The 20,401-nt window shown below is 38.6% G+C and overlaps 1 protein-coding gene across 3 annotated transcripts in view; it reads left to right on the forward strand.

Moving 5' to 3' along the window:
- Positions 1-20,401, forward strand: part of MAP3K13 (mitogen-activated protein kinase kinase kinase 13) — a 161,249-nt gene that overhangs the window by 98,726 nt on the left and 42,122 nt on the right. For all 3 annotated transcript variants that reach the window (XM_059687259.1, XM_059687261.1, XM_059687260.1), the window contains one exon: positions 17,390-17,949. In XM_059687259.1, coding sequence (XP_059543242.1) covers positions 17,475-17,949 — 475 coding nt within the window. In that variant the 5' untranslated portion in view covers positions 17,390-17,474. The remainder of the gene's footprint in view (positions 1-17,389; positions 17,950-20,401) is intronic.

The following is a 20,401-nucleotide window of genomic DNA, read 5'->3' on the forward strand; positions in this document are numbered from 1 at the left end:
AGCTAAGGCGGTGGTTCTCAACCTTGGCTGCACATTAGAATCACCTGGGAATCTTTTTAAGCTCTCTTTAAAATCATAGGAGGATGAGGCCCAGAAATTAGGATTTTAAAGATATTCCCAGGTGATCCTAAAGTGCAGCTCAGCTGAGAGTCTGACTGGATCTGCTGCTGCTGCTCTGAAATTGGTGACATCTGAGCAAATTAACCCCACTTTGCACTCTGAACCCAATCCTAGTTCAAGGCCACAAGAAGGTCTTGTCTGAAGTTCTTTATCAACGACAGTATGCTGATATGAAAACGTACATCTTTGTAATACAGCATGAAGCGCGAGGCTTAGCATACTACACATATCAATCGGTTGAGTAGAGTTCACAGCTTTCCATTTTTTAATGATGTATGTTGTTGTACTAATCATCCATTCAAAAGGCATGGTGTCTTCTCTCTATGATTTTATTGACTAAGATAGCCAACTTATTGATATAGATGAGCCCAACAGTCAATTTATCGATAGAAGGTCAGGGGAGATGAATTAAATACATAGATAAGATAGGAACTGTGATTAAGTGATTGCTTTAAATCTTTTTTTTAAAAAGTCATTACCATTTTTTTCTTACCAATCCTATTAACAAGTAATAAAATTGTCCGACCCAAGTGGAATTTTATCCCCCCTCCTTCGTTTGCTATTCCTTTGGGGAAAATGTTAATAGGTTAAGGAATAGGGCTAAAATATACAGAACAAGGAAATCAGATAGTAATGGGTCATCCACTGACCAATTTTCAGGACTGTAAAATGCCCAGCACAGTACCTGGGCACTCAGTCACCATCAATATTAGCAGCAGCCATAGTAGCTATACTTACACTCAGCATAAATAGCAGCCCAAATAATGCATCAATTTAAGATTAAATACTGGATGTGGATGAGAAAATATTACCTTACCTCCTAACATGAAGCCTTTATGAAGAGGGAAGATTTTAAATACAAAAGATTAAGGAGAGGGAGGCTGAACTTTCAGTGGCAGAACGGCATTGTAAGAACAGGTGAAGGATTTAGCACTTCCCTAAACAGCAGTTCTTAACCTGTGGGTCGGGACCCCTTTGGGGGTCGCCTAAGACCACTGGAAAACACATATATAATTACATATTATTTTGTGATTAATCACTATGCTTTAATTATGTTCGATTTGTAACAATGAAATTGGGGGGGTCACCACAACATGAGGAGCTGTATTAAACGGCCGCGGCATCAGGAAGGTTGAGAACCACTGCCTAAGAAGGACTCTCTTCTAGTTACCATTGCTAGCAAGGCCGAGAGGAAGCACACCGGTGGGATGGATAAATTCCGGGGGTAGATTGGTGCCAAAATTCACACTTGCATGTGAGAACTGATTTATACGTATCAGGCTGTAGAAACCGGGGGGCTTGCCATTAAAAGTTAGAGCTGGGCCCTAGCTGGTCTGGTTCAGTGAATAGAGCGTTGGCCCGCAGATTGAAGGATCCTGGGTTCAATTCTGGTCAAGGGCACATACCTCAGTTGCAGGTTACCCGGCCCTGGTTGGGGTGTATGCAGGAGGCAACCAATGGATGTGTCTCTCTCACATCGATGTTTCTCTCTGTCTCTCCCTCTCCCTCCCACTCTCTCTAAAAATCAATGGAAGAATATCTTCAGGTGAGGATTAACAACAATAACAAAAAGTCAGAGCTGGCAATCAAGCCAGTTTAGAGGGTGTAACCTGTGCCACTGCAAGGGTCCTGTGCTCGGTTTAATGCTCTGCTGTCTCTACCTTAAAATTCTTAATTGCTCTTGAACATGGGGTCTTGCGTTTTTATTTTGTGCCAGCTTTGCAAATTTTGGAGCCAGTCCTATTGACAATATACAAATTGTCATAAGCCCTTAGACCAGCGGTTCTCAACCTGTGGGTCGCGACCCCTTTGGGGGTCGAACGACCCTTTCACAAGGGTCGCCTAAGACCATCGGAAAACACATATATAATTACATATTGTTTTTGTGATTAATCACTATGCTTTAATTTGTTCAATTTGTAGCAATGAAATTGGGGGTCACAACAACATGAGGAACTGTATTAAAGGGTCGCGGCATTAGGAAGGTTGAGAACTACTGCCTTAGACGGTGTTCTCACTGGCACGTATCTCAGTATGTTGACTGTTTCCTGTGGCATGCACCCTTTTGGTAAAGGCCAGCATGTTTATTCCTTCCTGGATACTGTTAGACTTCTAGAATTGTTATTGAAGAATGTGATTGTGCTGGTTAATGGCTTAAGGGAAACTCTGCCTCAATTTTATGTCCCAGACAATGCTATTTTGCTAATAAGGTCTATATGCATTATTTAATGTAACATCATGATTTCAGAAACTGCATATTCTGCTCATTCCAATTACTGTGGTCTTGAATAAGTTTCCTGATCATTGCATAAGTAATGAGTAATAGTTTTTATGAAGTCAGATCCTTCTGCTCAAAGAAGAGACTTGTTAGCCCAGCATTCAAAACCTTTCATGATGTGACACCGCCCTATACTTAGAGCTGTGCTTATCACTGCCCTCCACGCACCTGATGTTCCAACTATTCCAGGCTGCTTACTATTTCTGGAAAACGCCATCTTTGTCTCACTCTCCATTCTTTTCTTTTTAACTTCTTTTTTATAAAAATGAATGCCCTCTTCTAAATACCACGCTTGCCACCCCCGTCTTCCACCCTTTCTCGACTGCTGTGACTTTCGCTCTTCCTTCAAGTCCCACTTTGTTGCTTGCCGGGAGCCGGTCCATCCTTGCTGTTTCAAGGGACCTGGCATATATGGCATACTGTTCTTAATATGTTTGCTCACCTTCTTGGCACTATGTGTTTTAACCAAGGTCTCCGAGAAAGGTTGAATCCCCAGGTAGGGATTTTCCCCTGAAGTTAGGGAGGGAATAAAACCCCTCAACTAAGTGCCAGGCGGGTAATTAATCCCTTTAACTACGAACAATCATGCTTAAACTACATAATCTTTTCTCCCTGGAATGGAGATAAGAAACGCCCTAACCTTTGTAATAGAGATTGATAGGATTGAATCAACTGGTATAAATACAGTTGTAACAAGACAGAAACACTCAGAACTTAGAACAGAATCAAGAAGACAGAACCTACACAGAGCCTGGAGGCGGAGCTTGGCAAGAGAGCATGGCAGGGATCCTGGACTGAACCTGACTGCGGAGATTGGCAGGAGAGCCTGACTAGAACCTGGTGACTGGACCTGCCTGGAGAACCTGCACTGAACCTGACTGGAGTACCTGTACAGAACCTGGCTGGAGACCCTGACAAGCGAACCCGGCTATGATGATCAACTGAACACTATCTCCGTATCATTCCTTCTTCGCCGACTCCGTCCACACCTTTGGGGACCCCTGGACCCGCTGGGGCAGGACCCCGGCAGTTGCTCGAATGTCTCTTCCTCTATGAAGTTTTCTCCTGATATTCTCCATTATAGTTAGTTACTGCCCTCTCTGCTGTGCCATGGCTCGTGACACTCTTAAAGGCTTACTTAATTCTACATTTCATTATAGTCACTGTTTGTTGACTATCTGTTGTGTGCTCCTTGAGCTTAGGACTGTCTATTTCTCTATTCCATCATCCACGGCATCATTACACGATGTGTGGCACATGCTCAGTGCATGTTTACTGAGGGAGTGTCTTTGTCCATTCGGGCTGCAATAACAAAATACCACAGACAGGGTAGCTTATAAACAACAGAAATTTATTGCTCACAGTTCTGGAAGCTGGAAGTCTGAGATGAGGGTGCCAGGTGATTGGATGAGGCCCTCTTCTAGGTCACAGGCTTCTCATTGTACACAGTGGAAGGGCAAGGGCTCTCTCCAGAGCCTCTTTTATAGGGCACTAATCCCATTTATGGGGGCTCCATCCTCATGACCCAAGTACCTCTCATAGGCCCCACATACTAATAACTTTGGGCGTTAGGATTTCAACCTATGACTTTGGAGGAGACACAAACATTTAGACCATAACAGTGAGGGAATTGGAAGGACTACTCTAGTTATCTGGTACATTTAAACCACTTGGTTGTAATTCTCTAAAAGGAAATAACCAGTTACCATCAGTTGATCTTATTGGAAATCGTTTTGACTTTGAGAATTATTTGTGGAAGAGAGAGGTAATAAAAGCAAAGTTGTTCCTAGGAATGAGGCCCCCTAGAGTTGTATAATGTTTGATCCTGGGTGAAAGAGTAGTGGAAAAGTTAAAAAAGACTGGAGGGCCCCAGATTAGTCAGGGAACAATACCCAGAACATTTTGAAGTCAGAAAAACAGGAAGCTTAGGATACCACTTGACTCTCAATTTAGCCATCCCTAGCCAGCAATTTAGTTCTCAACTTTTCTTTTTTGTAGCACCTTCCCTTAATTAAAGTATAATGCCATGTCAAGAAAAGGTTTGAAATAAAGCCAGTAACATGGTAGGAGTATGCTAAATACATTTTTTATTCTAACATTTTGACTCTGAAACTAAATGCCAGCTATTGAGAAATTTTAGTCTTTTCTTTTTATTCTGCCTAGGCTGTGTGAGTAAGGAGACAGTGAAAAAAGAGAATAAACCAGAATCTGAATCTACTGGGGTCAAGAAGTAGACTTTTCTTGAGCTTCTCTGTGACCATAGCCAATCATGCCTTTAATTTTGTCCCATGGGATTAGCTGTGTTAGGCCAAAGGAAAAAGCCACTAATTCCAAAACCTGGATTGTCAAAGGTTAATTTCTAAGTCACTGGTACAATTGGTGGACCATCCTAGTCCTATTGCCACTTCAGTGAGTATGAGAAGAAGACCATTTAGTAGACTAGGTAGGACTCTGTGATTCCTCATAGGTATGTAATGATTTATTTTCATATTTTAAATTTTAGTGCTCAACTCATGTCAGATTAGTGAGGTTGGATGGATGCCCCATTTCAAAACCCATTCTCACTAGTGAATCTACTTGTTTTTATGGGGGGCAAGTAAAAAAGGGGCTCTGTGGAAAAATCTATCATGTGAATTTTGGAAATTATAGAGTGTGGTAGATCATCCCAGAAGAGATGTGTTCCCACAAATTTGTACCCAGTAAAATAAAGGTAAAAAATTAATATTGAAAGCATGCCTGAAAAGGAAAAGAAAATCATAAAAGGATAATAGAAACACTACAGAGTTTATGAGGACACTTTGATTTGCGTCAATAAGTGTGGGAAAGAATTCATGAGCCAATTATGTGTTTATTTGTGAATCCTCGGGATATAACTAATGTCTCTTTCCTTAACCATTTTCCACCAGCAGACCCTCGATCTCTATCTCAGCCTTTAACTCAAACACTTGGTTCTGGGGTGGGAAACTCTAGGGATAGCATTTAGATTCTCAGGCACATGTAATCTTGATTGTCATAAACTCTTACCCATTTTATTATCTAGACTTGTGTTTATTATCCTCCATTTAAACATACCCAGAGGTAGCTCTGATTCAAAAGGTGTTAAGGTTCTAAATACAAAGCTAATTCTAATATATACATAAATGAAAAGTTTTAACTGTATAGAAGTTTTAACAATGCTTGCCACAACTTACCCAACTAAGTGAGCTTCGTCTTTATCAAGGACATCCTGGTAAAAGTGTCAGGAAAAGTATCAGTGTCCTGGGAGCCCTGTTAGCATTGAAGGAGCCTGTTCTGGCCATTCTACCGTTGCTTGGGGACTTTACCTTCCCAATGGCAATTTGCAGACCTCAGTATTGGACATGGGGGTGGGGAGAGAAAAGCTGTCAGTTCCCTCTCCCCCGACTTGCCCCTGTCAACTATTGTACTATTTCCTGTCCTCGTGGTTTTGTCGTTTCTATAAATGGATTTCATGTATTTGGCTTTTTTCTCTTAGCATTGTGCTTTTGAGATTCATTCATATTGCTATACAGTGGGGCCTTGACTTACAAGTTTAATTCGTTCTGAGACCGAGCTCGTTAAGGAGCTTGTTAAGGAGCTCGTTAACTCAAATTACTCTGTCAACTCAATGCAAAAAATCGGCGGAGAGACAGCTGGTATCTCAAAAAAATCATTAGTCGGACACTCGTAAGTCAAGGACCCACTGTATCTTTTTTTCTCATTTGCCTTGCTTTCATCTTAGTGGAATTTGGTTGAGGGGAGAGGGGAAACAGAGATAAAATGCCTATGTTCAATCTACCATGTTTAACTAGAAATCTTATTTAACAGTTTTAGAAAATAAATCAGAAAATGCGAGTATAGAGTGAAATTTCCAATTTTGCAGTTGAAATCAAACTTATTTCAGATGTCAAGGAAACCGAGAGAAACCATTTGAAGATTTCAGGTCTTATTTATAGTAAACACTCAATAAAATGCCTGTTTGATTTGAATCTACAACAACCCCCAAAAGGGAGTTTTATATTATCTCCAGTGTACAAATGTATTTATGTAACTTGTTGAAGACTTCACAGCTGGTAAGTTGCAGAGCCAGGATTCAATGAGGTCTTTCTGACTTGAAACCCCAGATTCTTTCCTGTTACAACACATCATAAGCATAATGTAATCAACATGGGGAAACAACTGTTTACACTATCTTGGCCTTCATTGCGGTCTGGTTCATTACGATTCTGGGAGGAAATTTGACCTAATGGTAGGTTATTCACTGATGACATTTGCTCAGTGTGCTGTGTGTGGCCAACTCACTAATGTGTTGGGCATCATCAGAAGGGGTCTAGCACTGAAACAGGAAAGTTTCCTCTCTTTAATCCACCACCAGGGAACAGTGACATTCAGAGCAAAATTCTGGGAAAGGTCAAGTGAAGTTGGAGATGGATCAACAAGAACAATTGAAATTATTCAAGGGATGTGTGCCCTGCCTTAGGAATGCAGCCTGGAGCTTTGAAGACCCATCAGTGTTAAAGAAAAAAGTTGATATTTATAAAATCATTGTGTACAAACTCTGGAATTCTAGACTTCAAGAACATCAGATACTTTTAAATTTTGAAAGGGCATTTTTTTTACCTTAGTTTATTAATTCATAGGACCTTTATTAATGTCAGATTCCACGCTAGGTATTAAGAAAAACAGTACTAAGATAGTTCCTACCTTCAGCAAGCTTCTCTTCTAGTGAGAAAAACACATGTGTTGTAGAGATCATCTACAATATTAAATGTTAGTGATAACATACAGGCATTAAGGTTTAATATAAAAATAAGTTCAGCACATGAATAAGATTCTTTAATGGATTGTGAAGAGAAGCAAGTGATGTTTATGGTATATCCATTCCTTTTGGAAGCAGAAGTTACAAAAAAACAATGACATCCTCTCCAAGGCTATTGTCAGAGGCAGCGAGCCAGGCTAAATGGATGTCATTTCATAGGTTCTTCAGGTAGAGTTGTCTCTTCTTAGCCTCACTTTACAGAGTGTTGTGACTATAATTCATGCTATGCTTTTAAAAACAGCTAGACATACTTTATTTAAATTTATAAATAGTTATTTAGAACCAGACTATGAGGGGAAGAAATATTCTCACACTGTCGCAGACCATGTACCAACCCTCACAGTTCACTCATAGGAGGAGTCTTCAAGCCTTTGTACAAAACCTTTGAACAAGCTTGGTTATCTGGTTTCCGGGTCCAGAACAAATTATAAAGACACATTAATTACTCAAGCAGATTTACTAATAGCTATGAGAAGTGATGGCTAGTGAGTTGACTAGTGGCTTTATATTGAGACAGAAGAAAATTCAAATTAAAGTACAATAATAAAAACTCATTAGCATTTACAAGGATTTTGCAAACAGATTTGTCAGTGTTACTTCAAATAGTAACTTCTACTGGAAATTTTAAAATGTTGACTTTTTAAAAAAATAGGATTTATATGCAAATTTTTAGGAACATATGTACTGAAAATATGTGTGCATATAGTGAGTTAAAATTGTAATTTCTGGCATGGCTAGTGTTACTCAGTGGTTGAGCATTGATCCATGAACCTGGAGGTCATGGTTTGATTCCAGGTCAGGGCACATACTTGGGTTGAGGGCTTGATCCCCAGTAGGGGGTGTGCAGGAGGCAGCTGATCAATGATACTCTCTCATAATTGTGGTTTCTCTCTCTCTCCCTCTCCTTTCTCTCTCTGAAATAAATTAAAATAAATATAATTTCTGAAGGGAGGCAGCTAAATATGTCTTTAAATTCCATCCTCTGTAACATTAATCTTTTTATTGAGGCACTACATACTGTTTTCTATCACAAACAGTTTGTTATTCTACATTTATTTTTTCCATTAGAACTGTCTTGTATATTTATAATTTTTAACACTTAGAATAAATATTTAATATTAATTGATGTTCTTCCTAGTCATCCTCATCTTAGACAGATGGGACTTATCAAGGTTCCTTTAGTAGTCTGCAAATTTCAGCTATATATTGAGAGTATAAGTGGAAAATATACCAATGAATAATTAAATAATGGGTTTGGATTACTCTCTAGCACAAAGTCAAATTCACATTCCAAAACAGTGACAAGAGACAGGTGAAAAATGTTGGTCTTTGCCAATTTCCTTTTGGTAAAGCTCAAAATGTTCATCACACATTTTTAAGGATATCATCTTGTTTGAATCATTACCTTAAAAAATTAAAACTGAGGACTGCTTCTGTGAGCAAAAAACAATGTTAAGGAGAAATGTAAAAGTCTAAAGCAATGGGATCTTTCACTAATATGGTTTTAATTACTTCACTATTAAAACTGGGCATTGGGCCGAAACCGGTTTGGCTCAGTGGATGGAGCGTCGGCCTGCGGACTGGAGGGTCCCCAGTTCGATTCCGGTCAAGGGCATGTACCTGGGTTGCGGGCATATCCCCAGTAGGAGATGTGCAGAAGGCAGCTGATCGATGTTTCTCTATCATCGATGTTTCTAGCTCTCTATCTCTCTCCCTTCCTCTCTGTAAAAAATCAATAAAATATATTTAAAAAACAAACAAACAAACAAAAACACACAAAAAAAACTGGGCATTGGATCCAGAGTCTATAGATCCTTGTTCCTCCTGGATTTTTTATCCTGGTTATCTGTAATACAGTCTTCTCTGGGAAGTAATAAGAGCTATTGCTGATTTGATAGATATTTCTGTTTATTTATTCTTCCCTCCATTAGCCTTCCCTAGTTTTTTGCCCTTTATCTACACTAGTACTGTGATTAGGAACTTCAAGGAAGGGTAATTATGAGAATAGCAATAATCCAATTGCAATTTTAAAATTTTCCACAGATGACTGTTGAAACTACTTAGGTATTTGAAAATAATTCCTTGGCTCTTCTGATGGTTTTAGATACCTGGCTATGGCCCCTTGAAAATCCTATTTTAAAAATCTCTGCTTTGCCCAGCTGGTGTTGCTCAATGGTTGAGCATCAAGCTATGAACCAGGATGTCACAGTTCGATTCCCAGTCAGGGCACATACCTGGGTTTCGGGCTTGGTTCCCAGTAGGTGTGCAGGAGGCAGCCAATCAATAATTCTCTCTCATCATTGATGTTTTATCTTTCTCTTCCTCTCCCTTCCTCTCTGAAATCAATAAAATATATATTTTTTTAAATCTCTGCTTTAATTTGGTTCTGACAAACCACGTTTAGAATAAGCTATACTTTAGTCATTTCATCTACAGATATTCCTAAAATTTGGTAACAGACCTGTTATTTTAAAGGAAGTAATAGAGTTCTATACATTTAGCAAATCCCCATATACAAAGGGAAGCCACAGTTTTTATGAATCCTCACAACAACAAAAATCTGTTAATATGAATAAAGCATGCAGAGCACCATTGTCCTATAGAACTCTCTGTACTGATAGAAAGGTTGTATTTTGAACTGTCCAATATGGTTGCCACTAGCCACACAGGGCTGCTGAGCACTTGAAACAGACTAGTGCAACTGAGGAACTGACTTCTTTACTTAATTTAACTTTAAGTTAAATAGCCACCTATGGCTAGAAGCTACCATATTGGACAGTGCAGATATAGGGGCTTAATGTTAAAACAGAACAAAGTAAACCCCACAGAAAGTGGCATATTTTAGAATTCTCCGCTTATTTTTATTTGTTGCTAGGAATTTTTACTTTTCATCCTAAGTATAGAACCGAAGTTCAAGGTAAGATGTGAGTCTAGTCCATATTTTTCTGCCTTAGGCCTTTCTTAATTAAGTGGAAGCCCTTTATAATATTGACACTGGGGTCTTGTGACTAAGGGTGCTGGCTCAGACTTGTACTCAGGCTTAGGCTCTGGAACTGAAGTGGAGCTGGGTCCGACCCCTGTCTTTACCACTTAGTAGTTGTAGGTCAGTTATTTAAACTTTGTGCCCCAATTTCTTTATCAATCATTATCAGGATTGATATGATTAGAGAAGTTAATACAAGAAAAGTGTTTAGAGCAGTGAGTGGCAATAATCCCAGTAAATGTTAGCTATTGTTATTAATATATTACTTATTCCATTGCTGTGTGTGTGTGTGTGTGTGTGAGTGGGTGGGTGCATGCGTGCCTGTAAAGTTCTCCCATCTAAAAAGTACGTTGCGTCATATTATATCAGGTCCTGTACTAGGTGCTGAGGCCAGATAGTAAGAAAAAGAAGAGGGACAAGATACAGAGATACGAAATACTTGGATTCTACTTCCAGTAAATTTATAAACTAATGAAAATTAGTTTATTTCTCTTGAAAAATAGAAGGTATGAAGCTAACTAGTACTAAGGATTCACTGTGTATTGTATAAGTATGTTATATATGCTTTATCTCATGTAATTATCAAATCTATTCTATGAGGTGGATTCTGTTATTATTGCCCAATTACAGATAATGAAATTGAGACTTAGAGAGAGAGTAAGGTCAAGTTAATGACTAATATTTGAATCCAGGTCTATCTTCCTCCAGTGCTTTGCCTCTCAGACCCTCATAATATTGTTCTCTATATGATGAAGTGTATAGAAATTTCTGAATTGACGGACTGGGAAACAATATTAAAGTTTGTGTTATAGCCCAGATTTTTAAACATAGTTTTAATTTTAAATAATTTCAATTGTCATTTTAATTGTTCTCCTAAACTGTATGTCTTAAAGAGAGTCATAGATTTCCAAAAAGAGAGGGAAAAGGCACAAAGTAACAGGAAAGGAAAAGAAGAAAAGGGACTAGCATTTTCAGAGTGCTCACTATATACTTGATACTTGTATTAGGGGCCCACTCAAGTTCCTAGTTCTATATAGTCTATAATCCTCCCTTTTAAAAAAAAAATAGGGTATGTCTCTATCTTCTCCCTTTTTTTATGAATAGATGGCACAATTCCTAAAGATAATTCTTTGCAAGTTTTTTAGTGTCTTAGCATGTACTGGACCTTAGAACTTGGAAATAATCAAAACACTTAGATATGCCCTGTCTCTTCATCTGTCTTGAGTTTGTTCTCTTGTCACAATTATTCTACCTTTTCCCACTTGAATACAAATTTTACTAGTAGAAAAGGTAAAAACAAAACAGGAGTTGTCAACTTTTGTTTCCTCATTGTCATCTGTTTTTTATTCATGTTCTTTTCATTTTGAATTTATAATTATTATTCAATCTGTTTGCAAGCTGCAGCACATACTGACAAGTAGGTTTCCTAACAATGCCCTTAACATCTCATATCATTTGTCATATATGCAAATGTAGGTAAATTGGCTCATTAGTCTCTGTGTTTAAAGCAATAAAGATTTGGTTTGAAAATTTCTGATTAAACAAGTAATGCGTGCTATTAATAAAAATTTAGGAAAATGGAGACAATTTAAAAGAACAACAGTAATAACCACTGTTGACCATTTAAACCAATTTTTCTGTTTTCTTGTAATGCTTAAATAATTATTTTTACACTCATTAATATTTGTATGTTTAAAGGCAATAGGTCTGTATCTTATTTTTAAGACACTTTAAGTGAATTTATTTAGTTACTGATTTTCTTCTTCATATGGCAAGTCAAAGATAGGTCAGGAAATGTTGATTCTGTTCTGGAATATTAACACTAAAAATAGTGTACCGGATGGGGCAAAAGTAGGTTTACAGTTGTTTGTATGGAAAATAATATAATAATTAATAAATAATAATGCAAACATAAACTCTGTTTTGTATATTCACAGTTTAAACCTACTTTTCCCCCATGCTGTTTATTATTTATTGTAGATTTATAGAGTTTATAGAGAAATCATTTCTTTGGTCAAGAAATACGTTTAGCCTTTGACTTAAGTTATATATGAAATCTCATAAATTTCTACTTCTTGATAAGTTTATAATTATGACTATGAAAATGAAGTATCTTCATTCATTTTAAAGCCTACATTTTAAACATATCTTAACTTCAATCATGGTTGTATTTATAAGTATTAGTATGCAGAAGGTGATCCATCAACATGGAGAATTTGCCTTTTGGTAATTTTTATTTTTTGCTGGCTCCAGCATACTTCAGTATTAATAAACATTCAGAATCTTAGCCAAAAATATAGGTCTATGGTAAGTACTGAATCAGTATTTTTTGAGTGCATGGTTTTTGAGTGAAATGTTATAAAGATGAGATGAGGTAGATGAGTGGGTTTTGTTGATGGGAGGTTATAATTATCCTCTCAAATAGAACTTTTAGTAGATGGTTCATAGTTATAAGAGCAGGTGAGAGATAAAAGCATGATCGTTGGCCACTCTTTTGATCTGATTTTAAATAACTTAGAATTTTAATTCCATTAAAAAGCTATCTAATGTTTTTCAAAATTCCAAGCAAGATCTTGGTGATAGACCTCTATCCTGGGAAGATCACTTTATGTTATTACTGTGAACAAGTAACTTAATCCCAATTTTAAGATGGAAATGATGCCCTAATAGCAGAAGTCTCTTATGCTTGAAATACTACTATGTGTATTTTAAAGAAATGACCAAGAGGTTAGGGTAGCAGGACTGTGTTTAATTTAAGGCAAGAAAATCCCAAATAAAGAGAAGACAGCTTGGGAAATTTTCACCATCAATCAAGAAATCTCAGCAATAATGCTTAAATTAAAATGTTATTCAATTTTAGTCACACTGAAAATTTTATCTAAGGGGAAAATTTTTCTAAATTCTTTGATTTACTCATGTTTATAATATAAAACTCAGAATATGATCTATTATAAAATTATCCTCTATTAGCAACATGGGAAAATTTGTGTTATATAATAAACACAAGAATTTGAAGGCCATATGGTCACGTTGCCTCTTCCATTCCTCGTTTTCTCTGTGCTGGATGCGTCTTGGCACAAAGCCAAGGTAATTTCCAGAATTTGGCAGGGCCCTGGCAAATGCACAGCTGCTGCTGTCTCCAGCTCTTGCCTACTCATTTTGCACAAACCGCTCCCCCCTCTCAGTGCTGAGAAACTCACCGAGTAAGAGGAGTGTGCCTGGAGGGCAGACGCAGAAGGCCCTCTTGTGCTCCTGGCAGGTTCAGGAGCCCTTGTGAGGTGGCAGCCATATCACCACGCCTGCAGCCCTGCCCACCTCGCCCCTTCACTCCTCTGCTCTTCCTTATCTTTTTCCATCTGACTCTCAATGTTTAAAAATATCATCTCCTTTCCTTTCTATCCCCTTCTAATAAAAACTAACTTTGACTTCTCACGAATTAAAATAACCAGTCATGCCCAGCCAGTGTGACTCACCAGTTGAGCACCAACCTATGAACCAGGAAGTCATGGTTGGATTCCTGGTTGGGGGCACATGCCTGGGTGGGTTACAGGCTTGATCCCCAGTAGGGGGCGTGCAGGAACAGTTGACTGATAAGTCTCATCATTGATGTTTCTATCTCTTCCTCTCCCTCTCTGAAATCAATTAAAAAAAATTTTTTTTAAAGAAGATCCAGTCAATTCCCATGAAGATACCTGAGCAAAATCTGGTCAGGGAGAGTGGGATTGAGAGGACAAAGACAGAGGCAGAGATAGTGGGGCTGCTTGCATTCCCTCCGTTTCCACTTACCAGCTTCTGAACTGTGCAGTGGCCATTTGTAGGTGTGCACACAAACACAGGTAAAATTTAGATATTTTTATCCTACACTCTCCTTAAATGTAGAGTCAGCTCTGATCATATTGGCATATAGTCATGGCAATGGTTTCCTTCCCTTTGTTCTATGTCTCTCCATTTCTCTGCCTTTGTTCGCTGACAGTGGACTTGGTACAAGCTTCTTTGACCACACTTCTTGGGATGAGGAGGAGGTCACATCCCAGCTCTGCCACCAATTGGTTGTGTTGAGCAAGTCAGCAGTTTCTCTGAGATTTGCTTCTTATATGTAAAACCAGTGGGTTGGAATGTATTCCTCGAAGGTCCTGTTATTCCTTGATCTCTTAAATATCAAATTGCAGGTGATGCCCATGCTGAAGTTCTCTTCTGTACTCATTCCCAGGGCCAGTGGCAACAGGTCTGCTTCATGTGCACCCTTAACCTCTTGGAAAAGGGAAGAGATTACAAAACAAACACATGTTTTTCTGACTTTTTGTGTGTGAGCTCATTCCAATATGATGTCATCAGGGAGAAACTCAGGATAAAAATCAACAGAATGGAAATTTACTAAGAATTAATATAAAGTCCCATAGTTTGATTCAAAGAACAAATTGCACAAATAGGTGTTTGGCTGAAAATCGCATTTACAGTATGCAATGTCCTCAAGTCTAATGGGAGCCGATAGCATAACGGACACCCTATGCTGTGTAGGATAACCACAGGTCCCAGCGGCAAAGGCAGACTGGAAGGAACGGCTGAGGCAGTGGCCAGGTCAGAGAATCTGAAGTCAGCAGTCTTCAAAGAGATCAGGCAGAACAAGGTTGGAGAGACCAAAGGCAGGAGACAGCCAAGGTTGTAGCAGGAGATTAGCAAGAACGCAAAATGAGGGAATCGGTTATGTCAAAACGTAGAGATGAGCACAAAGGGAACAAAGTAGGGAGGATGGGGTGAGGGGAATGGGGGTCCATTCAGCCAGCAGCTATTGCTATAACACATAAATCCAGCTTTTCTTTGTTTTTCTCTTTTTCCCCCAACCTTATATTCCCAGGCAGTTGCCCAGCCCTAAAATTTCTCTATGCCCTAAAATTTAAGTTATCAACCCCTTCCATACCCTGGTCTTTTCTTCCTCCCTGCCTTCCTTTCTTCTGTCTGTTCTAAACACATCTTCCTTTCAAAGGTTCATCTCAAGTCCTACCTCTCTCCTGCAGCCCAAGTTCACTACTCCTACCCCCATTATTGTTTTTCTTCTCACAGCTCATTTATCATGGGTGGGGAACAGTCAGGAGGTGATTCCCTTGATGTAATTATTAACTCCTTGACTAGTTTGTTAGCTCTGAAAGGAAGGAACTGTGTCTTACATCTTACAGAGACTGTATGGTACAGGAGAGAGTTTGGGGATAAGGAAAATTAACCTGGTATTCAATCCTGCTCTGTAACCTTTAGCACACACCTGTCTCTAGGCCTTCGTGTCCTTCTTTGAAAATCAGGGACAATGATCCCATGTTTTCTCTTCCTTACACAGGGGACAAACGTTTAGATCAAGATCAGAGGCAATAGTATTTTGTAACCATGAAGCACTCTTAAGAAAGTAAGGGCCATCGTGTTATTAAAAAGGCAAGGGGATTTAGGAATCTGAATTTTGAGTTAGATTTTAATTCCTGCTCTACCTCTTACTCCACATATGACCTTAGAAAAGTTTCTTACTTCTCTGTAAAATGACAAGACACGCTTACCAGGACTATTAGTGCTGGAGATGGCTTATACATCAATTTGTAAGAGCCAGTTGTCCAATATTGAGTAACTTTGCAAGCAGGTTGTTAAAGTGTTATTAGATTAAAATCTGCCATGATGGAAGTATTTATCCCAGGGAAATTACACACCCTACAAATTGGGTTATTGTTCCCCCCCCCCCCCCCCCGGAGAACTGGTTTACCAGCACATGGCTAAATTATGTAAACAGGGCTCTATAAACTATAAAGCTCTTTGTCTTAGTCAGCATTAAAAGTAGTAATGACAATAAGTAATGTTCTGTATCCGCAGAACCTAGCCCATTGCAACACAGCTCTTAGCACATATTTAATAAATACACCTTTAACTTAACTTTGGTTCACCCTTGTATTATTTTAATACTTCTGCCCCTGAGCTAAAGGAGCACCCATCGTTACCTCTCTTCAAATCCTTTCCTACAAAGTGTCTTTTTAAAATCAGATAACAAAAATAAAAGCCTGGTTCAGTACATGACAGTACACAGTAGGCCTTAAAACCTTTATGTCTGTAACTGAGCTAATTATTTTCTTTCTAAATCTCCTTTTTTCGGTGTTTCCTAACTCAGTTAATGACATGCCCATCTATCCATTATCCCATATAAGTTATCTGAAAGTTATTCCTCTCCCTTTTCCTTACCCACCCCTATGTTTAATCAGTCGCTTGATCTTACTAACTCTGCCTCTTAACCCTTTGAGTGCCAACCAATATCCTAGGAACTATGCTAAAATTGCCAAGGCACTTTTGCTGATTTTACAGCAGTTTAGGAAAAAAATTATGAATCGCAAGTAAATGAAGTTACATATTCAAAAACTTAAGGAAACCTTTACTGCATTGACATATTTAGCAATATCATCATCACTAATAAAAGCAGACTTAGAACTGGACGCCATTTCGAAGCTTTGATAGTGCTCCTGGCACTTTTGGCGAAAGACAGGAGGAGCGCTATCGCGCTCCCTGGCACTCTAGGGGTTAAATCTACCCCCTCATCTTCATTGCCTGTTTCCTGGTTCATAGACAGCCACCTCCTCACTGTGTCCTCACAGGGCAGAAAAGACAGGGGATACTCTTCCGGGTCTCTTTTATAAGGTCACTAATCCCATTCCTGAGGACTTCACCCTCATGACCCCACCACCAAACATCAACACAATGGGGACTGGGTTTCAATATATGAACTTGGGAGGGACACAAACATTGGGTCTATAGCAACATACTGTATTAATGCAGAATGCTTGGAATATCTCAAAAAACAAGACAATATAACCACCACCACCCCCTCAATCTAACTACCTGGAATTAACTATTGTTAATTCTTTGGATATATCCTTTCAGTCTTTTTTCTTGTATAAGTATTTGTGTGTCCTTTTAAGTACATTTAAAAACAGTTTATGTATAATATATTGTCTTAATGTGTTTTTATATTAATATGTCATGAATTTTCTCATGTGAGTAAATGCTCTTCTTCAGCATGATTTTTAATTGCTGCACAATATTCCATCATGTGGATATGCACCACTGTTTAACTAACCTCATTGTTTCAGTGTTTTTATTATTATAAACAGAAGTGTAGTGTGGATGACTGAGGAAAGGGTGATCTCATGTCCTCCTCCTGTTCCCCCAGGTTTTGGAGCCCTCTCTTACATCGGAACTCTATTCAGATAATCCTCTGAGTGTCATCTCAGGGCCTCGGGCACACTCATGGCACGATGGCCGACCCTCAGGAGCACCTGAGCTGCTCCTCCTCCCCACACTTACCCTTGAGTGAAAACAAAACCTTCAATGGACTGCAAGATGAACTCCCGCCCATGGGGAGCCACCCTTCACCCAAGCTCCTTCAGGACCAGCAGGACAAGGGGGTGGTGCAAACCGAGCTAACAGAGGGCATGCACAGCCCCATCACCACAACAGTGTTGACAAGTGTGAGCGAGGATTCCAGGGACCAGTTTGAGAACAGCGTTCTTCAGCTAAGGGAACAAGATGAATCGGAAATGGCCGTGTCTCAGGGGAACAGCAACACTGTCGATGGAGAGAGCATGAGTGGAACAGAAGACATCAAGATTCAGTTCAGCAGGTCAGGCGGCGGCAGTGGTGGGTTTCTTGAAGGACTGTTTGGATGCTTAAGGCCTGTATGGAATATCATTGGGAAGGCGTATTCCACTGATTACAAATTACAGCAGCAAGGTAAGCTATCATATAGACCTGGGAGGTATTTCTTGTGTAAAGACACCATCATCATTAACTGCATAACCTTTGGCCTGTGGGTAAATTAAAGAACTAGTGCCTAGTGAATACCCATATCAGTTTCCCATAGACCTTCTGAATGGAACAGATTCACATTCGGGTGGATTTTTTTGGTCGAAGCCCATCTTTTGTGGTTGTCCAATCCAATGGTGTCCAAAGTAGATTACAGATAAGACAATCATGGTGTTATAAGGAGGAAAATGTTAGAGTTTCTGTTCCTTTCATCTCATCATTTTAACTTTCTATTTTCACGTGTGTTTTTATATAGTTTTGGTATTTTAATAAAGTGCAGATATCTAATTTATAAATAAATCACATAATATTTGCATATTTAAAAATTTTTATTGAAAGTTTATACAGTCAAAAAGTCTGATGGCCACTGGACTGATCCCAAACCAGATGGAAGCCACATGATACTACCCCTGATGATTGCAAGCCTGCCTGAGGGTGTCATAAAAGGAATTTATTTCTTTCAGTCAAGATACAGGAAGCCCACAGTTTGAGGAAAGATAAAATATCTAACTATTCTTGAGATGCATCATTATTTCTAGATCCCCCTGCTTTTTTTTTTTAAACTCCCATCACTGTGTAGCACGTATATTCATGTATTCTAATTCCAGCATGATGGTTCTGAGGTAAAGAGAACACATGGCCCTAGTGTTCTTTATAACTTCACTTACGTCCTTTAAAAGAACATTTTATTTCTAATAACAAAATATATGTAGAAAATTTGGGACATACAGTTTCCCCCAGACACTCCCCTCCCCCCCAAAAAAGTTAAAATAATCTGTGATCCCAGTATCCTAAGAATAACCACCGTTAATGTTTTTGGTATATATTACGTTAGTCCTTTTGTGTGTGTGTATGTGTGCCTTAAAAGCAAATAGAGTCATACTGTTTTTCACTTCATAAGGTGAACTTTTTCCATATCATCAAATATACTTCGTCAATGTCATTTTTAGTGGCTGCATAATATTAAATCATGTGAACATGCCAATATTTATTTAAGCAACCCTCTATTGCTTGGCAATTCGTTTGCTATTTTTGGTGATTATAAGTCACACTGCAATGAACATTTGTCTATTTCTTAATTTTTGCACATATCTTTGATTACTCCTTAGGATAAATTCCTAGAAGAGGAATGGTTGGGTTCAAAGGGTTTGTTGCTTTTAAGGCCTTTGATACTCATCATTGTAGCCTTGTGAAAAAGATTCAGTTGTTATGAGATCTCTCATTTAAAATTTTAGAAGGGAAAAAATATGGACCAGAAATAAGATTCTGTTTTATTTCTTTTATAATGAATATTGGACTCTGTGGCCCTCCCTTAAAAATATATTCTTCTCTTTTATCAGGACTGTTGACAGCTTTTCCACAACAGCCAGTCAACATTAATCGCCATTAACCACTTTTCTCATGCATTCTGTTTCTCCTATCTGTGAAATACTCTTCCTAAACCATACCAACCTCTCCCTCTATACTTCTTCCCTATAAGTATATTGGAATCTACTGGTAGATCTGTCAATTCCTGGTGTACTTTTCAGGATTTGTCAGCCTCCATTCGAGCTCCATGGAGAAATTCTTTGTCAGTACCTGGATTTTGTCTGTTTGTCTTTGTGTCTGTCTGTATCTCTCTTTTTCATACATATTCCCATACTCTGCACATTCCACTACCCTCCCCCCCATGGTCTTAAGTTTTCAAGGAAATGAAAAAAGCATTCCTTGTCACACAAAATCTGGGAACTCCTATGTTAAACAGTCTCTTTTTTTTTAATTGGTAAGAAAGATAAGCACAAAGAGGAAAATAAAAATGACCTGTCATCCCAAAATCTAGAGATAACAACCCTTAAGTTATTATTTTTTTTAAAGTTCCCTCTTTGAATAGACACAAAACCTACAAATATCTGCTTATGCTATAAACTATATTTGGTTTTTAGGGTCTTAACTTGCCCAGTCTCATAATTATTTTGGTGGTAAGTTGAAGGTCTCAGGACCCAAATGCAGTGTTGAGGTTTAGACATATAAAAGGTAAAAAAGACACATTCTGTGTTTGTGAAAAGGAGTCCAATTGATTATGTGACTTTCAGAAAGGATTATTGCAGGAATAAATAAGAAACAGGTCTGGTCAGTTTAAGCTCACAAGGACACAGCAGCTGCCTAACTTTTCAGCAGATGATAAGATATCCTATTGTGGGCTGGTGTTGCCGTGGGTTGAGAGAGAGATTTGCTAGCCAGAAACTAAGTGTTTCTTCCTTGTCAGCCTGGGATCAGGGAGATTATCTTTAATCCTGGATTACAGTCAACCAAGGGACAGCTCGTGTAACAGATGTGTCCCTGCGGTTGGTACTTATGAGGAAATTTCACTAGATTTTTAAAAAAATTTAATGATGTCCTC

This window comes from Myotis daubentonii, chromosome 3 (assembly GCF_963259705.1).
Source record: "Myotis daubentonii chromosome 3, mMyoDau2.1, whole genome shotgun sequence".
Lineage (NCBI taxonomy): Eukaryota > Metazoa > Chordata > Mammalia > Chiroptera > Vespertilionidae > Myotis > Myotis daubentonii.